At 51.2% G+C, this 17487-nt stretch overlaps 1 protein-coding gene across 4 annotated transcripts in view; it reads right to left on the bottom strand.

Annotated features, from left to right (window-relative positions):
- ZNF609 (zinc finger protein 609) overlaps window positions 1-17487 on the bottom strand; it is a 62738-nt gene that overhangs the window by 12319 nt on the left and 32932 nt on the right. For all 4 annotated transcript variants that reach the window (XM_086848532.1, XM_086848534.1, XM_086848533.1 and 1 more), the window contains one exon: window positions 1533-1758. In XM_086848532.1, coding sequence (XP_086704658.1) covers window positions 1533-1758 — 226 coding nt within the window. The remainder of the gene's footprint in view (window positions 1-1532; window positions 1759-17487) is intronic.

Genomic DNA, 17487 nt, shown 5'->3' with positions numbered 1-17487 from the left:
AATTGTGCCTCAGTTTCCCCAGCTGAGGCTGAAGTGACCAGGCTCTTGGAGATACCGATCACGCAGTGCTGGGGAGATGGTAGATCAGTGCAGACCTTCCACAGGTTTCTTTAGAGCAGATCCACCCTGCAGATTCCCTGGCCCTGGGATGTGCAGGGCAGGGCTCCTGAACTCTCATGCTTTGTGTTTCTTCTCACAGATTTTACATGTGACATCCTTCTGCCTTGGAGCAGCAGAAAAAACACTCACAGCACCCAGCTGCCTCAATCAGGGTGAATTTTTTTCCATATGGACTGGACAGCAAAGCAGAGGAGTGTGGAAGTCCCCATCCCAAGCTAGACATCACAGTCTTCCCTGGCATGATCCATTCACTGCTCTCTTCCCAAACAGCTTAGGTGCTATTTCTCAATATGCTTTTCCAAGGAGAACAACTCCAGTGCTCACACTGGCAGCCACTGCAGCACTTGGTCCTGCGCCAACCGTGGTTTCCAAACCAGTTTCCCAGTAGGAAGAGAGAAAAAGCAAACTGCTCCCCCCCACCTTCCCAAAGCATGGGACAAGAAGAGAACCTCGCTGGAAGCAGCTCCTGGGAGTGGAGATTTCAGTTCAGCTTCCATCACAGACAATAAAGAATCTCAGTCAGGAATGGCAGGGACAAAGGCCAATAGCTCCATTTTCTGCACAGAACAGCAATGGAAGAACGGGAGCAGGTATCCAAAAGGAGCACATGGACATCTGACTGAGATGACCCATCAACCAGCCTCCACCAGCACTGCTCTCTCTCACCTTTGTGCTTCTGGACTGTCCAGACACAAACACAATGAGCTCTGTGCCTCCCAAGGCAGAAATCTCCAGCATCCCACTGAAGCTAGAGGGAAGGCCAAGTTCCAGCACTTCCCATGGGCCACTGAGCCACCTATTCATCCCTGCGTTCCTTGGCAGAGCCCCAAGAGCAATGAAAATCCATCAAAGGACCTGGGAAAGCAAACCAAGCTGTGCACGGATGAGATGAGCTCCAGTGGAAAAAAAGATTGGATTGGCTTGGCAAGAGAGCTGAGAGGCTGATCTCCCACTGAGTCGATTTTGAGAGCTCCGCTGGGGTTTTTTATTCCAGCAGATTTCTGCCGCCTCACAGGGTTTGAGAGCTTTTGTGACAGACCTGTGGGTTGCCAAGCAAAAATGAAGTCAACTCTGTCAAATTCCCGTGCTGGCTGGCACAGCCCTTGCCCTGGCACCTCCGGAACAAGTCAGCTCTTGTCAAAGGGTAGAGAAATGGCAGCTTAGATTTTCGCCTGCTGTCTGGGCAAAGGGCTAACGCAACACACGGGGCTGACACAAGTACTGGCCCATTACTCCCCTTGCTGGACAGATTATGGACTGCTCTCACACGGTTCCTCTGTCCTGGTCACCCAGCTGGTGGCAGGAAAGACCAGGACATGCCAAAGAACGACACAGCAGGGACATGGGAAGGAAGGGACTGCCATAAGTCCCCCGTGACACTGTCAGAGAGGAGGAAGCTCTGTGACACTCACCGTCCTCTGTCTCCTGCCAGACGATGCCCTCCAGGTTCACGCTGGTCCCAGGCTCGCAGGGGCCCAAGCACTCGGGCTCGGTGGCCAGGGCCACGTCACAGGTGTTCACTCCCACTGAGCGGGTGCGTACCATGATCTGCTCGCACGGCGACGAGATGTCATTGTTGACCACAGGGACAAGGAGGTGCAAGGGCAACACTGCGGGCGTAGAGACCGGAGATTCCATCTGTGGGGAAAAAGAGATATGTGGTCACTATACTGCTGGGAACACTGAAGGGAGGGCAAGTATTAACAGACATCTACATTCCTGGAGAACCTCAAGCTCAGGACTGCCACCTTCAGTTCACATCCCACACCCCATCACAGGACAAGGATCTCGCAGGGCTCTCCCGCCCTGGCGTTCCCATACCCATATAACCCTGGGGAGCACTGTAGTCACAGAGATCACACTCAAAAGTCCTTGTGCAGGAGATATCTGTGCTTCTGCTTGAAAGAACTCGTGGCAAGTTCCTTCCCCGATGGCTTCTGTAATCATCCCCGTGAGGATGCCTCTTGGCTATGGCTCAGATGTTAATGCAGTCAATGGCTTTGGACCCGATGGCTCACTAGAAGAGCTCCTGCTCCACAGGCAGGACAGGACAAACAAGTAGCAGACTCCCTCTGGCACCCATGAAAACCAACATCCTTCTCCTTCCAGAACTGCCCTGTGACCACCTGCAGACAGTCACTTGGACCATATCCCTCTTCCCTATGCAAGTATCTGCTTCAGAGCCCGATCCAGCCATTGTGCTCTCTCTGCACATAGAAACCAGATCCCACAGCCAGAGCTGGGCCTGGAAAGCCAACAAGCCAATATGCCAAGTGGAAGCCCAGCCAAGCCACCCTGCTGCTGAGAAGCCAAAGTCCTTGGCCATTCTGCCACGCAAGCAGATTACAGCAGTGTCAGAAGGAGGATGGCTGATGGGCTCTGTGGCTGGCCAAGGCAAGGGCAGGGTAGAGACCTTCCCATCCTTTGGGGTTCATCAGCCAAGCCAGCCACCCCCTCATCTTGGCTTGCAAGCACCTGCAGCAGCTCTGGGGTGAACGGCTCCTCTTCAGCTTAGACCTCCTCTCTTCACCATTTGTCATCTTTAAACACTGGGCTACCTCAGAGAAGCAGACTGAGGAAACTTATCACACCAGCAGCAACTGCTGACCTGGGTTCCAGTTTCAAGCAAGCCAAGATTCCTCTAAAGCACCCAGTCCTACTCCCAGACCCCCTAAAACTCTGCTGAGGGAAAACAGTAGACCTGGAGAGCCCAAGCTTGTGGTGACCAAGTGTGGACCAGCCCATGATCCCTTCCAGCCTTGCTGCTGACTCCCATCCTGCCAAATTTCCCTGCTCCCTCTCTTGCTCACACAGCTCCATCCTTCAAGCAAGGGAAACAACTCCAGCAGAACCTTGCACATCCAACCTAGCCTGCCCCTTCCAATAGGGTGCCCACAATCACAGCAAGTGCCTGGAGCACCCCACCTCCCCACCAGCTCCTGACCCACACTTTCTCTCCACATCCCTGGTAACACAAATCTCTAGCCAGAGGAGCACAGAGGATATCACATCCTGGCTCTGATAGGGGAAGTGGATTTTCTCTTCCAGCAGAACACAAAGCACTTTCTGTCTGCAGCTCTCTCCTTGTCCTGCATCCATTCTCTCTCTAGACAGCTCATCAGAGCAACATGCAGTCCACTTGGCATTAAAGATGGCCTGGAGGTCTCAAACAACAGTGGTTGGACCCCACAGTCCCCTCCCCAGCAGCACAGCTTGTTAGCCACAACCACCTCCAACCTCCCACCAACAAAATCAGCTCTCCCCCAGGAGCCCATCTCCAGATCACCCACCTCCAAGGCTGCCCTATGGCCAGTGACCCAATTGCATGCCATGGGATTCAAGAAGGGTGGTTTTGGTATAAAACAACCCCAGAAGGCTGCCAGAGGAGCTTCCAGAAGACTCCCACAGGAAAATCACCCCCCAAAACACAGCAACCTCATCAGCAGATCCAGGGCAAGATACTCCGTGGAAGCATGCGGCTGCTTTGAAGGGGCTCCTCAATGCCACATTCTGCAAACCACAGGTCAGTCTCCAGCAAAGGAAGAGCCTCCAGGAGGAACCAGGCAGGGCTGCCTGGCTTGGGTGGGCAGCAGTAAGAGCCCAGGGAGAGGCAGGGATCACTCACCCCCATTGCCCAGGGAGCAGTGGCTGTGTGTGTGTGCTGGGGACCTGCTGAGACCGTTCAGCTTCCTTCCACTCTGCAACAGAAACCACAGCGCAGCACAGGAGCGTTTAATTACAGTTCCAGCTCTGCTAATTATCACCCGGTCACATTTGTAATCTGCATTATGCCATGGTGCATAATAAGCAGCTCACTGAGATCTCTAATAAGCAAGGCGGCTTGATGGGATTTCATATCTCACCCTGCTCTGTAACAAACAGCCTCTTTCAGCAGCCGTGGGGAGACAAGGCAGCTCTCCTGCTCCCTTGCCCGAAGCTCCAGAGCAAAATGAAAAGGTTCAGGATGGTTCTTCAAGGGTGAGGGCAGAGCAGAGGTTCCCCACTGGGACACAACCAAAAAAAAGCTGAAAGCCATGCAGGAGGAAAAGACATATGGATGAAATCCATGAAATTCACCTCCCCCTCTACGTGTGTCTTATCTCCCATTGCCATGATCTTTTCACCCTTCTGCTTTCTGAGCAAGGTCAGGAGATGCAGGATGGCTGGGAGAGCCCTATGTACCATGGGGCAGCTCCTCTGGCCACTCCTCCCCTCGGAGGGAGAAAGGGAGCCCGGGGCGATGCTGGCCTGGGGGTGGCGGGCAGCACTCACACCCCACAGCAATGGTTTCACATCACCTCCAGGGCTGTGCTAGCTGCCATCCCCGGCTCCAAAAACAAGCCTTGTACCTTCTGGCCACCCTCCCATACCACTTCTGGGCCCTAAATCCCCCTTGCAGAAATAAAATTTATTTCGCTTTCCAAACTGGGCAGGCTCTAAGATTAAACACCGGCTGGAGGAACCCGCTGTGTCTGCAGCCACCCCTGTGTGGGGTTACTGGGGTGAAGCTTCCGCATGCCAGCACCGGCCGTCCGTGTCCGCCCGCCGCTGCCTCCCCTAATGAAAGCCCTTTGTGTTTGTGGCGGAGGCTTTCCCATCACGAGGAACGTGCTTTCACCACCGCCGAGGACAGAAGTGGAACGGAGCCAAGCCTGGGCGGCAGCGGCCAGCACAGCCTCTGCTCAATGGGGGAAAAGCAAACCCACTGAAAGTCTGGGGTGATGCCAGTGGCGCTGGGGGATATCTGGGGGATAATTAAAAGCTACCCCTCGTTACAGCCCCCTGGGAAGGCGGGACAGGTCCCAGTGAAGGGGAGCACAGCAGTGGGCACTGGCATGTGGAGACGCACACAGAGCAGTTCCTGCCATCTTCACAGCACTGGCTCCTTAGCATCAGCTGCCCTCAAAGGGACATCACAGCAGCAATTTTTAATGAGAGAGTGAGAAGAGGGCAAACAAGAAATAAAAACACCCCGCTGATTTTAATGCCGCTCCTTGGACCATGCAGACCACACACTACTATTTATGAGAATTTTGGTTTGTCCCCAATAATCAAAGTCAGGCAAGAAAAATGCATTTTGGAGCGATAAAAGCAATCCCAAAACTCCTGAGAAGGGCAACCAGCAGAGAGATATGTGGTGCATCTCCAAGGGCAGAGAGGGTGAAGGTGTAGGGCACCCCCAGATCTGTACCCCATCTGTCAGCCAGGACTCAGGGAGGGATCTGAGATGGTTCTAGGCTCCAGTGTATCCCCACATGAAGAAGCTATGCAGCACAGGAACCATTTTTCTCACCTCCAAGGTCTTTCCACTCCTGCAGACACAGAGACAAGAAAAGCCAAGAGGGAGCCTTGTTCCTGGTCACAAACTCATGACTGGGTGTGTCAGAAGACAGAAAATGGACCTAAGGTGCTCCATCACAGGAGCACTGCTCAAGGCTTGCAGTCAACACATCCCACATCACTGACCAACTCAGCTCAGCCTTTGGGAGCTTTGATGTTCTCAAAGCTTTGATGTTTCCTGTCCTGGTCTGTCACCACATGCCCCACAGCTTCACTTTTTCAGAGTAGGAGCTGGGAACATTACCTTCCAGCTCCTTGGAGAGAGATCCCCAAGGAGCAGATCCATCCAGGTGACAAGCATCTTCGGTGGGCATCTCTAAACCCCAAAATCACAGCACCACGGTGCCTCTTTCCCTCCAATGACCTCGGTAGGAATTTCAAAGAGTCTTCTCCAACCCGACCCCCTGGTCAGATAAAGCCCTGTATGCAAAGCCTGAAGACAAAATCCCTTTGTTGGCCCTGGTACCCACCATGTCTACAATTCCATCTTAAATCCACCTGCAAGCAGAGCTCCCAGTCACGTCCCCCAGCAGCATCATCCCAACACACTGGAGGTATTTAACCCCAGGCCACGTGCAACAGGCTCCAGAAGATCCCCTCCCCAAACAAAGCAGGTGCCACCAACACTGACTGCTTGGCTGGCTGGCTGGATTTCTCCAGCAAGAAAGCAGCCAACAAGAGCTTCCAACAAACACCCACATGCCAGGAAATAATGGTGGCACAAGCATCGGGTCCAAAGGATTCTGTTCTAGACAAAAGTCTCCCTTCCCTGGATAAACACAAACTCAAATAAACAAAGCCAGCTATTTCTACAGACCATGGGAACACTTGGGAAATATATTGGGTTCCTTAGCTGGCAAATCTGAGCCCACAGGGCAGCAGGGCACTTGCTCCAAGAGGAGAAGATTAGCATTTGCAGCAATAAGTGCCACAAGGAAGGATTCATGCTTCCATGTACTTCCACGTGTGCAGACTGGAGTGGGATCAGCATCCCACTCCCTGAGTTCGCTCTCCAGAGAAGACAAGCGAGCATGGGACCTCCTAGCCAGCACCACCACCAAAGAGCCAGGCAATTCAGATGGGAAGTAAGGAGTTTTAAGGAGCAGATGTCCAAATTTCCCAGCCCCAGGGCTCTTAGCATCCCCCTAAAAACAAGCCAAGAGAGGCCAATTTCCCACCACTCTCCTTCACAACTTGTTCCCGGTGCTCTTCACCATCTGCTCCCACCTGTCAGACTTGGGATTCATGGCATCTCCCAGCTGTGGATGTGTTGATGCCAAGGTGTAACAGGAATGCTCTACCTACAAAAGGTGTCTGTTTCCTTCCCTGGCCATGCCCTGCACCTGTGCTCCAGCTCTGAGATCCAGGAGTGGGGGTTTGCCTCCACCCATGCAAACACTTTCCCTGGCCAGCAAGTCCCTGCAGACTGGCCAGAGCAGATGGTGGCCAAAAGGACGGCACAATGCAGCACAGTGCTGAGGCTGGCAGCACATTCTCAACTCAGACTCATTGTCATCTGGGCACATTGGGGCAGACCTGGCTGAGGAAGTCTGTTCTGGCTGTAGATGAGTGGGCCACAGGAACCAAAGCCTGGAAGAGGATAGCTGCATAAAGCTCACAGCCCCACAACCAGCACCACCAAAACCAGACCTGGTCACAATTAATGGGAAGATCAGGATGAGACATCCCACCCAGTGACACTGGAGGTACAACCTCCCACCATGCCAGTGATGGGGGACTGATCCTAATGCCCAGTTGATGCAGACATCCGGATGCTATCAACCTCAGCCACACTGCTGGAGAAATGCAAATACAAGCCAGCATGACTTTACGACGAGCTGCTTTCTCTCTGCAGAGGAGAGAGGAATAAAATCACTGCTTGAACACAGCCAGTCTTATCTCAGTGCTTGCAGCGTTTTGAGATCAAGAGGAGGCAGACACCACAGAGGCATAGTCTTGCATATTACCGTGTCTTCAATAAAGCCAGGAATAGTATCCAAGGCAGACGTGCTGGCACCAGCTCACCTGCTCCAACCACTTACAAGACTATCAGATCTGCTCCTGGAAGGGAAAAAAAGGTGTCTCCAGCAGGAGAGAGGTAGTGAAGAGCAGTGATGAAAGGGGACAGGTGACATAAGTGAGAGACATGGGGAAGAAATCCAATCTGGGACCTCTGTGCATCAGTCCCACCACATGTCATTGGGTCTCCATTCAGCCATCATCAACCACTGACATCCCACAGATGGGCCATGGGTCTCCTCATTTATTGAATTAAAATACAAAGCAGCTCAAGTGGTGGAGAAAAAGGGAAAGATCCTATATGGAAAAGCACTGGAGATGCATGTGCATCATGGGAGTGCAGAGATGATGAGAAACACAGAGCCTGACCACAGCAGCCAACCCAGCCTCCAGCACCTTCTTCAGCACCACTGCTGCCATGGTCACCAGCCATCCTCACCTCTGGCAGTGCTGCCTGAGCAGGAAAGCTCTGATGACAGCAACTGACTTCCCACTGGGAACTCAGGTCTCCCATTACACCCCACAACCTGCACTCACCCTTCTGCCAACACAGACCACCATTGCAGCTGTATGGCTGGCTTCTCATATCGCTGCTTTCTCCATCCTCCAGCATCCCCTGCACCACTGACACCAGCCACACCTCCTGCAAGTCAAGTTTCTACATGGAAGAACCACTGCGAGGGAAAGTCTTGCTTTTGCTTATTTTCTTTCCACCAAAATAAGCAGGCAGCTGCACCCAAGGATCCGAGCAGTGCTCAACAGCTGCCATTAACAGCACTTGCTGACCAGCACGTTTAAGCAGACAAAGGAGAACATAAGAGGTTTCACAAGCACCTCAGTGAATCAATCTCCCGGAAGGAGGATACAAATCCAAGAGACCTTTCACAAACCACTGGCAGCTCCAGCCACTGTTAAGAGCCCGAGTGATAACCACCAGTTCCACAAACCCGGCCAAACAGCTCAGAGGTTGAAACAGCCAAACTAGAGACATCCCTAAAACCCGAATCTGCAAGGCAGGCAAGAGAAATCACATGAAAAAGCAGGATTTTCATGGCAAGTGGTTTAACTTGCCTTCAGGGTCTGCCTTGTGCTACAGAGCACACTGGCCAGCATCCTGAGCACCAAGCACCCAAGCCCCACCACCCAAGCAGCTCTAGGGATGAAGAACATATTGTAGAGCTTGGCATCTCCATTTCAACAGATCAAGAGATGAGTCTGAAAGAGGCTGAAAAAGCAGCCTCCTGGACACAGCAAGAACACAAAAGCTACCAACAAACCTTGGCCAGGATCACCAACCAACAACAGCAAGCTAAAGCTGATACCTGGTAGGTCAGGGCTGAGCATAAGAAGCTGGCACAGCAGCTCAGCTCTCTGTCAGGGAATAGCATGGCTACACCTGCCTGCTTCAACCTTTCCCTCATTTTTTTCACCCATTTTTTCCTCTACCTCAGTCTCACAAATCTAAACCCCTAAAACACGGACACTGTGGCTGCTAGGCTTCCAGCAATTCATGCCAGGGCATGGCCATGCGTGCACACACACCCACAACCCTACATGCAAACTCAGAGCATTAATAATTCAAGCACATTTAATTAATGCTTATCCAGGCACGAAGTCCTTACCTTTGAAAAGCTGCTGTACATAGGAGTCAATCAGAGGAGAGACAGCTCAGGGTTTACAAATCATTTCAGTACAAAACTGGATTCTTGTAAATGTAGAAGGGAGAAGATGGATCCAAGCCTTGAAGTAAAAATGAGCTGGGCTCAGACCTATCTCACCTAGGATGGGTTCCTCTGCTTGCTGGGTTCACAGTCCAAGGACCAGCTTTGTCCATATCCATCCCAATATCCAGTGCCCACTTCCAGGTGAGAATGGACAAACCCAGCACAACCACTCTGTCACTGTGAACCCATGGTAGACAATGCAACCACATGCACAGATGCAGTTTTATTACACCATTAAGAAACTAGCTTTTACACTCACAAAGCACAAGAGATGTGGTAAAAGGCTCTGGTGTCCTCAGAGCAGCGCTAAGAGATGGAGTGTGGAGTAGAAGATGGAGTTTGTGGGTGTTTGGATCAATCAAGCTGTGAATGTGGTGTGGGGACAGCTGGACCTTCCACAACAGCCAAAGCTGTGGCATTGGATTGTGCCTCCCAGACCCCAAAGAGGGCCAAAAGCAGGTGTCACTCACATTCAGAGCCACTGTGCAAGAAAACTGGGGGGAATATGGAGTTAGAGACATACATTAAACAGTCAAACACCCCCCCGAGGTGATCCTTTCAGTGACCTAGAGGGGATCGTCTCCAAGATGCCATCTTAATGGTTTGGCTTGGAAGGGCCCTTAAAGGTTGGCTCATTCCATCCCCCTGCCATGGGCAGGGACACCTTTCACTACCATTCATGACAGAAAAGGACAAAATGAAGGAAGTTCAGAGAAGAGGCACAAAAATAACAAGGCTGAGGGGATTGGTTTGGAAGAGGAGATTAGAAGAGCTAAATATGGATAGCTTGGTTCAGTGACAGTTATGTGGGGACACAGCCGTAATCTACAAATACATGGGGGATGAAAACATCAAAGGAGAGAGAGGAATTATGCAGAGGATGATGCAGAGGAGCAAGGAGGAAATGGGATGAATCAATGAGAGGAATGTTTAAGACAGATATTGGCCAAAGCTTTCTGGCGGGGAAATTGTTTCTAAGTACACCAGTATTTTCCAAGTGAGAAAATCCTTCATCCTTCCATTGCTCTGCTCCTTCCCTCTTTCTTTCCTACAACCCTCCATTAATATCATAACATACATCACTCCCCACAGCACTCCCTAAGTGCTGCTGACACCCCAGATCCACCCCCTGCCAGGCTCTGAATCACCAACAACTCACATTCAAGGTTTTCCCAAGACATGGTAGCAGTCCTTCTCCTTTTAGAGAGCAAACATCCAGCAACTTTGCAACTGCCCAAGTTCAGACTAGATTTGCTGGGTTTTGGCAGGGTTTTACTTAAATTTTGGCAGTTATTTTTTCTTGTTCTTCCACACTGCAACCATAATAATAAGCATCTCTGACGAGAGAGCAGCTTCAGCTCCATGGTCCACCTCCATGGCAGGACCAGGAGGCTCATGGCCAAGCAGGTAAGAAAAAAACCCTTCTCCTATCCCATCCATCTCCCAACAAATAGCAGTGGCAAGATGGAGGGTTTTCTAAGCAGTTCTCCTGCACAAGAATCTGTCTACCCATGGATACAAACAGCATTTTGTCCTGAAGGTCCTGTGGATTGTGGATGAGAAGCCAAGCCAGGTACTCAGTGCTCACACCTATAAAATTTGGTTGGGTAAGGGGTAGGAGAGAAGGAGACAACACTTAGTCCCTGCAAAGCAGGGTGCACCTCCTGAGGCACCCACACAGCTCCTGGAGGAGGGCAGGAGCACTGGGAGGGCACCAGAGGACCACAGCTGTGACACTTACCTTGGTGGCACCATGAGAAAGTGTCATGTCCAGACCATGGGGTCCACATAGCTATGGACTGGGAGAAAAAGAGGCAAATCCATTCATTGGATGCTTCTCCCAGAGACCTTCCATCACATCCCACATACACCACAAACACCAGAGCATTTTTACATATGGGTTGTAGCCAGGTATTGGCAGCTCCTGGAGAGGCTGGATTCCAGGGCGAGACACACATATTTCAGATGCAACAAGCAGCAAAGTCTAGGATGAGTTTCAGATCTATTTATCCCTCAGGCAAAAGGAGACATCTTCCTTCCATCTATTTAATATTAAAAACCTGCTTTGGTATGATGTGCACATCCAACCCCTGCAGGCTGCACGTTTAAGAAGCCGCCCACTTGGCTCTCATCTCCTTTTCTTTGTAGGTTTTGCTCCAGTTGCCAGGAGAGATCCTGGTGCTTTCCAGACACAAAGCCAGCTCTGTTCCATGGCCTGATGAGGAGGTTACAAGGGAAGAGAGAGCAAGAAATGAGCCCAATCACATGACACACAAGGATGTCGGTGAGGAAGACGGTGTCACCACATGTGTCTCATACCAGTGGCCACACAGAGGGGACTGGTGTCTGGAATGTGCCTCTGTCTCCCAGCACACAAGATGGAAACCTCATGCTAACACAGGAATGACAAGTGTGCTGTGTCCCATGACTGCATCACCCCCCCACTCCCCACATCTCAGTTTTCCAGCAAATTCTTTCAATTGTGCTGCTTTTAAAACGGCACAAGTCAATATTGCTATTCTGGCCGATAAATTCTGGGCTCACCCCAGCCCTTCAAGCAACAGTTTGCACCCACGTCCACCAGCTCCCATCAGGAACATGCACGAATCAGTGCCTGCAGGACTCAGCAAATTCCACAGGAAGTTTTTCAAGCCAATTCCCAAGGTTTTATTAATTACTGAAATCAAGATGCTGCCTCACTATCTCTGAGCAGAACAGTGCCCGGGCACTGACCCCAAAGCAGTACAACACATGCTCATACTGCCATGAAATCCCTAGATGAGCTGCAAGAGAAGCAAGAACGAGCTTTCCACGTGAACCCACAGACTCCCATCACCTACCCTCGCTCCAGACTTGAATTCCAGCCTTGGGGATGAAAAATAGTGTTCCTGTCTTTGGCTCAAATGCCTCTTGGTGCCTCTGCTCTGATGACAGAATCACGGACTGGTTGGGAACTTAAAGGGAACTTAAAGCTCATCTAGATCCAAGCAGGCAGGGACATTTGCCAGGAGGAGGGAGAGCCAATGCTGGTGTGTGAGCAATGCCTGGCTGCTGGACACAGCTGGGCTGTGGTGCCTGAAGGTCTCACCTGGCAGGTTTTGCGCTGACGACCAGCAGCAAGGCTGGAGAGGATTGATCGCTCACTGCAGGAAGCTGAGCAGCCAGGGAGAAGAGGAGCTGAGCCAGAGCCAAGCCAGACTGTAACTCATCACCTGCAGGCCACCTACTGCCAAGGAGCACTGCAGCCACAAGAGGGGCTTTCAGCACATCTCAGAGAGCAGAGGGAGCTTCGTGATTCACATCACAGGACTTTGCTGCCCGCAGCCATGCTTTTCCTTGAGAATGCTCCATGCAAAAATAGAAAAATAGCTCCAAGTAGCTGCTTCATCAGCTCCTCTGGACCATAGCAAGGGGAAGAGCTTGCATCTGAAATCCAGATCAGCCTCCACCAAACAGGGATGGATGCTGACACCACCCACAGCTGAAGCTTTCTGCTAGTCCAATTAAGCTCCAGGAAGGTTTTTAGCCTCTAACCTTGCATTTCTCAGGCTACATGCAGGGACACCCACAGGTCACTGAATTCCAGCTAACGATAAATTGTTCCCCTTTTGCCACAAAACAAGAAAGAAAACCACCAAAAAAAACACTATCTGATGCCAGCAGTCGCTATGCCTCCTTCCACCCAGCAGCACCTTAGCACATATATAGACATGCAAAAATGACATGCCTGTGGCTGGTGGGCAGACAGATCAGGGAGTAGCAGGGCCAAGCTTATATTCAATCAACACTGTATTTTTAGCTGGCACCCCTAAAATAAGGCAAAGATACTGCTGGAGTTAGACCCACCATAAGCAAGGCCAGATCGTCATAAATTCATTTCGTGTCCGGCCAAAATTTATTTGATTCATCAAATTACCAGCCAGCTATGGCAGAGAAATCCTAAAGGCATGAGGAAGAGTGAAATAATAATAAATAAGGGAGTTTTAGCCCCAAGGTGCCATGCTTGAGTATTGTGGTTTGCTGGCCACCACAGACCTGAACCTGGCTGCACATCATTAAAATTCAACTGTTCCCCTGGGGGCCAAAGGTGCTCTCAGCTCAAACAGGCAGCCCATGGAGGACAACACAAGCCCTGTTTGGAAAGACACAACAGAGCCATAAATCAGAGACTGGCAGGTTTTTATGCCCAGCAAGGGGGGTATAAATAGAGGGCAGGAATGGGGAGCACCAGAGCTGCACCCCGGGCATCCCAGCTAGCCTGGAAAAGCAGCTGTGAACTCAGCAGTGGTCGTTTAGCAACCCCATGCCTGCATGCAGAGGAGCCCAGCTGCAGAGAGCTCTTCTGAGGCAAGAAAAGTCAATAAGGAGCTGGCATTGGGCTCAACAACCTGCTGGCTGCATGTTTCCATCTCCTCCGCCTCCCCTCTCACCTTGGTGAGAGGTGGGAAGGGATCAGGGAGCCGACGTCTCCTCTCCAGGGCTTTCCAAGCCCAGTGGTTGGCTTTGAGGGATGATGAAAGTCATTTTGACCAAGAAATGCTGAGGGTTTGGGGTCACATCCATAAAAAGGATGTCCGTAGCACAGGGGAAGCCAGCACCCCACAGCTCCAGGTTCTTTGGGAATATGGTCCCACAGTGTTTCTTGGCATTTAATTCTTAATTAGTGATACATCTCTTTTTTAAAGTCTAGGATCTTGGAGAGCCCAAAGAAAAAAAGAATGACAAAAACACGAAGTCAAGGCAAGTAGGACAAGCAGGATATGAGAGTCCCTCCCAGGAATGCCACTAGATCAGTGTCATGATCTAATGGAACCCTGGAAGACGATTCCTCATTACCAGTGAGACACTCTTCCAGAGCCTACTCTGGAAGTTCCAAGACCCCCACAATATCCAACAGCTTTTGATACCTCTATTCCAGCCTGAGGCAGCCAAAATACATTTCTGTCTCTAATAAACCCATCTGACCTTTAATCACACCATCTCTCCTGAAAACACAGAGGCAGCATGTCCATACACATCTTCTACTCCTGCTCATACTTGAGGAAAAGGAGCAACAGCTTTTTATTAATCATCACACAAAATGTTGTTTGGACAGAGGGAGAAGGTTCCTATTGCGCCAACCAGAAGCTCTGGGACTCCCAGGACATGATAATGAGCTGCTGGTCTGCTCTAGGAAAGCAGGCAGTGGCCAGGGAGAACCGGGGTTTTGTGCAGCTCTACAACACCCAGGAGCAGGCAGGAAAATGCGTATGAAGGCAAGAGATGGATGGATGGATGGATGGATGGATGGATGGATGGATGGACACTTGTGTAACCCCTGTGCTCAGAATGGTGTTGGCAGAAACGTCGTCCTTGCTCACCCTTTCCATCATTTGGGATCTCTACCAACATCTGACCTGATGCTGGCTTTTAACAAGCCAAAGCAGGTCACTGGTGTCTGTCTGAACACCATGCAGGTCTTCTCTACAGCAGAGACCACAGCAATGTCCCCTAAACATCACATCGCTCAAGTGGGGACAACCAAAGAGCTTCCCAAGGGCCCCAAAGAGGCTGTTGGTAAAGGGGAGGGGCACAGCTGATATGGCACATCCCACAGATGCTTCTTGGCCATGGAGACTAAAACCAAACAGTGGCATTTGAAGGGCAGTGTCTCAGAGAATGAAGTTGATGGCTGCAGGGATGAAAGCTTGAGAAAAGCTCCATGGGCACCAGGAAAGGACCTGGGGCTGGGACTGAAGAACTGACACTTGGTAAAAAGCCTGGAAACCACACCCTTCACATGGAGGAACACCGAGGGGCAGGATGAAGAAGGGGACCTGAAGAACATTCCTGGATATGGTAACAGTAGTTAGGCAAATAAGGAACAAAAAAGCATGGGAAAAGCCAAGGGGACACACCAAAGCCAAGGGTCAGTGCTGGTGGAGAAGCAAGGACATCCCAGAAGAGCAAGTGAAGAAACAGAGATGGCACGCAGCTGGAGTCATGCTGAGGACACTGCCTTGGGCAGTGCTACACAGGCAGGGAGAAACAGGGGAGGCAGCCTGGCAGAGGGAGAAAGCCTTTCTCCATCACATCAGCAACTTCCCCTCCCATCCAGAGTGGAGCAAGTGCCCTCTCTGTCCTCTGTGCCACCAGCTTCCACAGCTGCCATCCTCAAACATTGCTGAGCCCAGGTCCTGCCCCTTTAGCTGAGCATTTCCCATGGTCCATGACTGTTATTCTCTTCCCTTGAAAGCCCAGAGACCATAACTCATCGCTCAGCTGGCTTTAGCTGCCGCACTGATGACCCCCAGCCTGGAAAGATGTCCTGTCATTCAGTCATCGCCACAGCCTGGCAGCTATCACCGTTACACATCAGCTGCAGGAAGGCAGGAGGTCCCTGCTCCAGCCTGTTCACATCCTTGGGAATGCTAGGAGTCAGCTAGCCACCTCCTCAGGCTGAGAGAGACAGTCCTGTGACAGTCCTAACTTAGCCACCTCCCTTCTCTGGGGACCACTGCCATGGGCATGAGGCAGCCAGTGTGGAGACCTGGCCTTTCTTGAGTCAGCAGCTCTCACAAGCAGGCAGAGGAATACCTTGGAGAAGGGAGGCAAGCACCATGGCTGCAGACACATCTGGTTTTAATTGCATCAGCAAACCCTAAGCAATTAATGGCACGGAGGAAGAGGAGCAGGAACAGGGCAGTGGGAGAAAAAAAGGGGTGCAGCAAGCAAAGGGAACAATTTACTCCTTCCCTAAGCAGAAGGGCACTATTTCACAGCTGCAGCAGACTCAACAGCTGCATCCCACTACTGGAGCATCTCTTGTTCTGTATCCAGATCACTACCATGCCTTGTTTTGTGCTTTAAGCCCTGAAATCCCTTAACCAGTTATCTCGACCCAAATATCAGAGATCTCCAACCCTTCCACAGCCACAAACCTTTCCAATTGCTTCCCAAGAGCCAAAAGCCAGGCAAGTGCTCCTGCCAAGGGCAAACAGGGACTGGAGACAGAGCCTCCCACCCCCATCCTGGAGCTCTAGTCTGCAATGTCACTCCCACCTAAAGCAGAGCCCAGTCCCTATCATTACCCCTGGCCATCCCAACCACTGACTGGTTCCCGGGAAATGTCATCCTGCAAAGCCTCCATGGCTTGATCCCAGAGACTGCAGCTCCACAAACACAACCTGGAAAAGGCAAGGTGCTAGGATGCCAGCAAAGTGCTGTTGTCAAAAAGGAGCAAACCAAGCACCAGGATCCGTGACCACCTTTGCTGCATTCTTTAGCCACCAGAAGCATAGCTTAAGAAAAAACCTCAACACGGGAGCACCAAAAGCTGGATAAAAAATGTTCCAGGAAGGGGAAATCAAGGAGATGCCAGCCTGATCCCCAGCTGGAAAATTCAGCTCTGAAAGGGAGGCAGACAAATGAGGAAAACATCCATGGGAATAGTCCATCAATAGCTTGCAGCAGTCTCACCTAACCCTGCTCTTTGTCCTGCTAGCAACCCAGCCTGCTCTGGATTGGTAAAGCTGGGCAGAGGCAGCCTCCCCTCTCAGCTCTGCTCGCCTCTCCTTCTGCTGTTGGAACAACACACTATGGCAATTTTTTGCTCTGTTTAGTGAGTGCCAGGACTGTCAGCGCTCAAAAGGCTCAGGGCCTGCATGTGCTCCCTCTGAGCATACCCTGGGCACTAAACTCACAATGGAAAATAGCTTTTGGATCATTAACAAGCCTGTATTGAGATTAGGGGATTCATTCCCCCTGCTACCTACAATCTCAAGCACCCCAAAAGTCAGTACCAGTAATCGCAAGCTTGGGTCCAACAAAGCCCTTGGCCAGATCCCAAGTCCTCCTTCTGTTCATGAGTAAACCCAAAAAATCCACGGAGCTGGACTGGTGAATTCAGGTGTGCTTAGAGGAGAGGCATGAGGCAGTCCATGCCAGAAGCCTGCTGGCTGGAGCAGGGTGCTGGCAGCAGTGACATCTCTCTGAGGATATCTCCAGGAATGGGCTGTTTGGCACCCTCAAAGCATGATTTCACCACTTCTAGAAAAAGGCTCAACAGCACAGACCTCGTTCCCAGCATGTGGCTGCTCCCAGGACAGTTTGGTAATGAGAAAGCAGAGCAGTGGAGACATGGGTAAGTTTAACACCCCATGACTGAGCACCAGCACTCGAAACCCAGAAAACACACCCTCGGCTTTTAAAGACTCAGGCCATTATCAGTAGGACTGGGCAGGAGTCCTGGTGTCCATAAGGAGCTGTGCTCCCCAGCACAAGGAAAACAGCAAGACAGCAGTTT

The sequence above is a fragment of the Cyanistes caeruleus genome, chromosome 13 (genome assembly GCF_971803275.1).
Source record: "Cyanistes caeruleus chromosome 13, bCyaCae1.hap1.1, whole genome shotgun sequence".
Taxonomy (NCBI): Eukaryota; Metazoa; Chordata; class Aves; order Passeriformes; family Paridae; genus Cyanistes; species Cyanistes caeruleus.
This window is presented reverse-complemented; position numbering and strand designations above follow the sequence as displayed.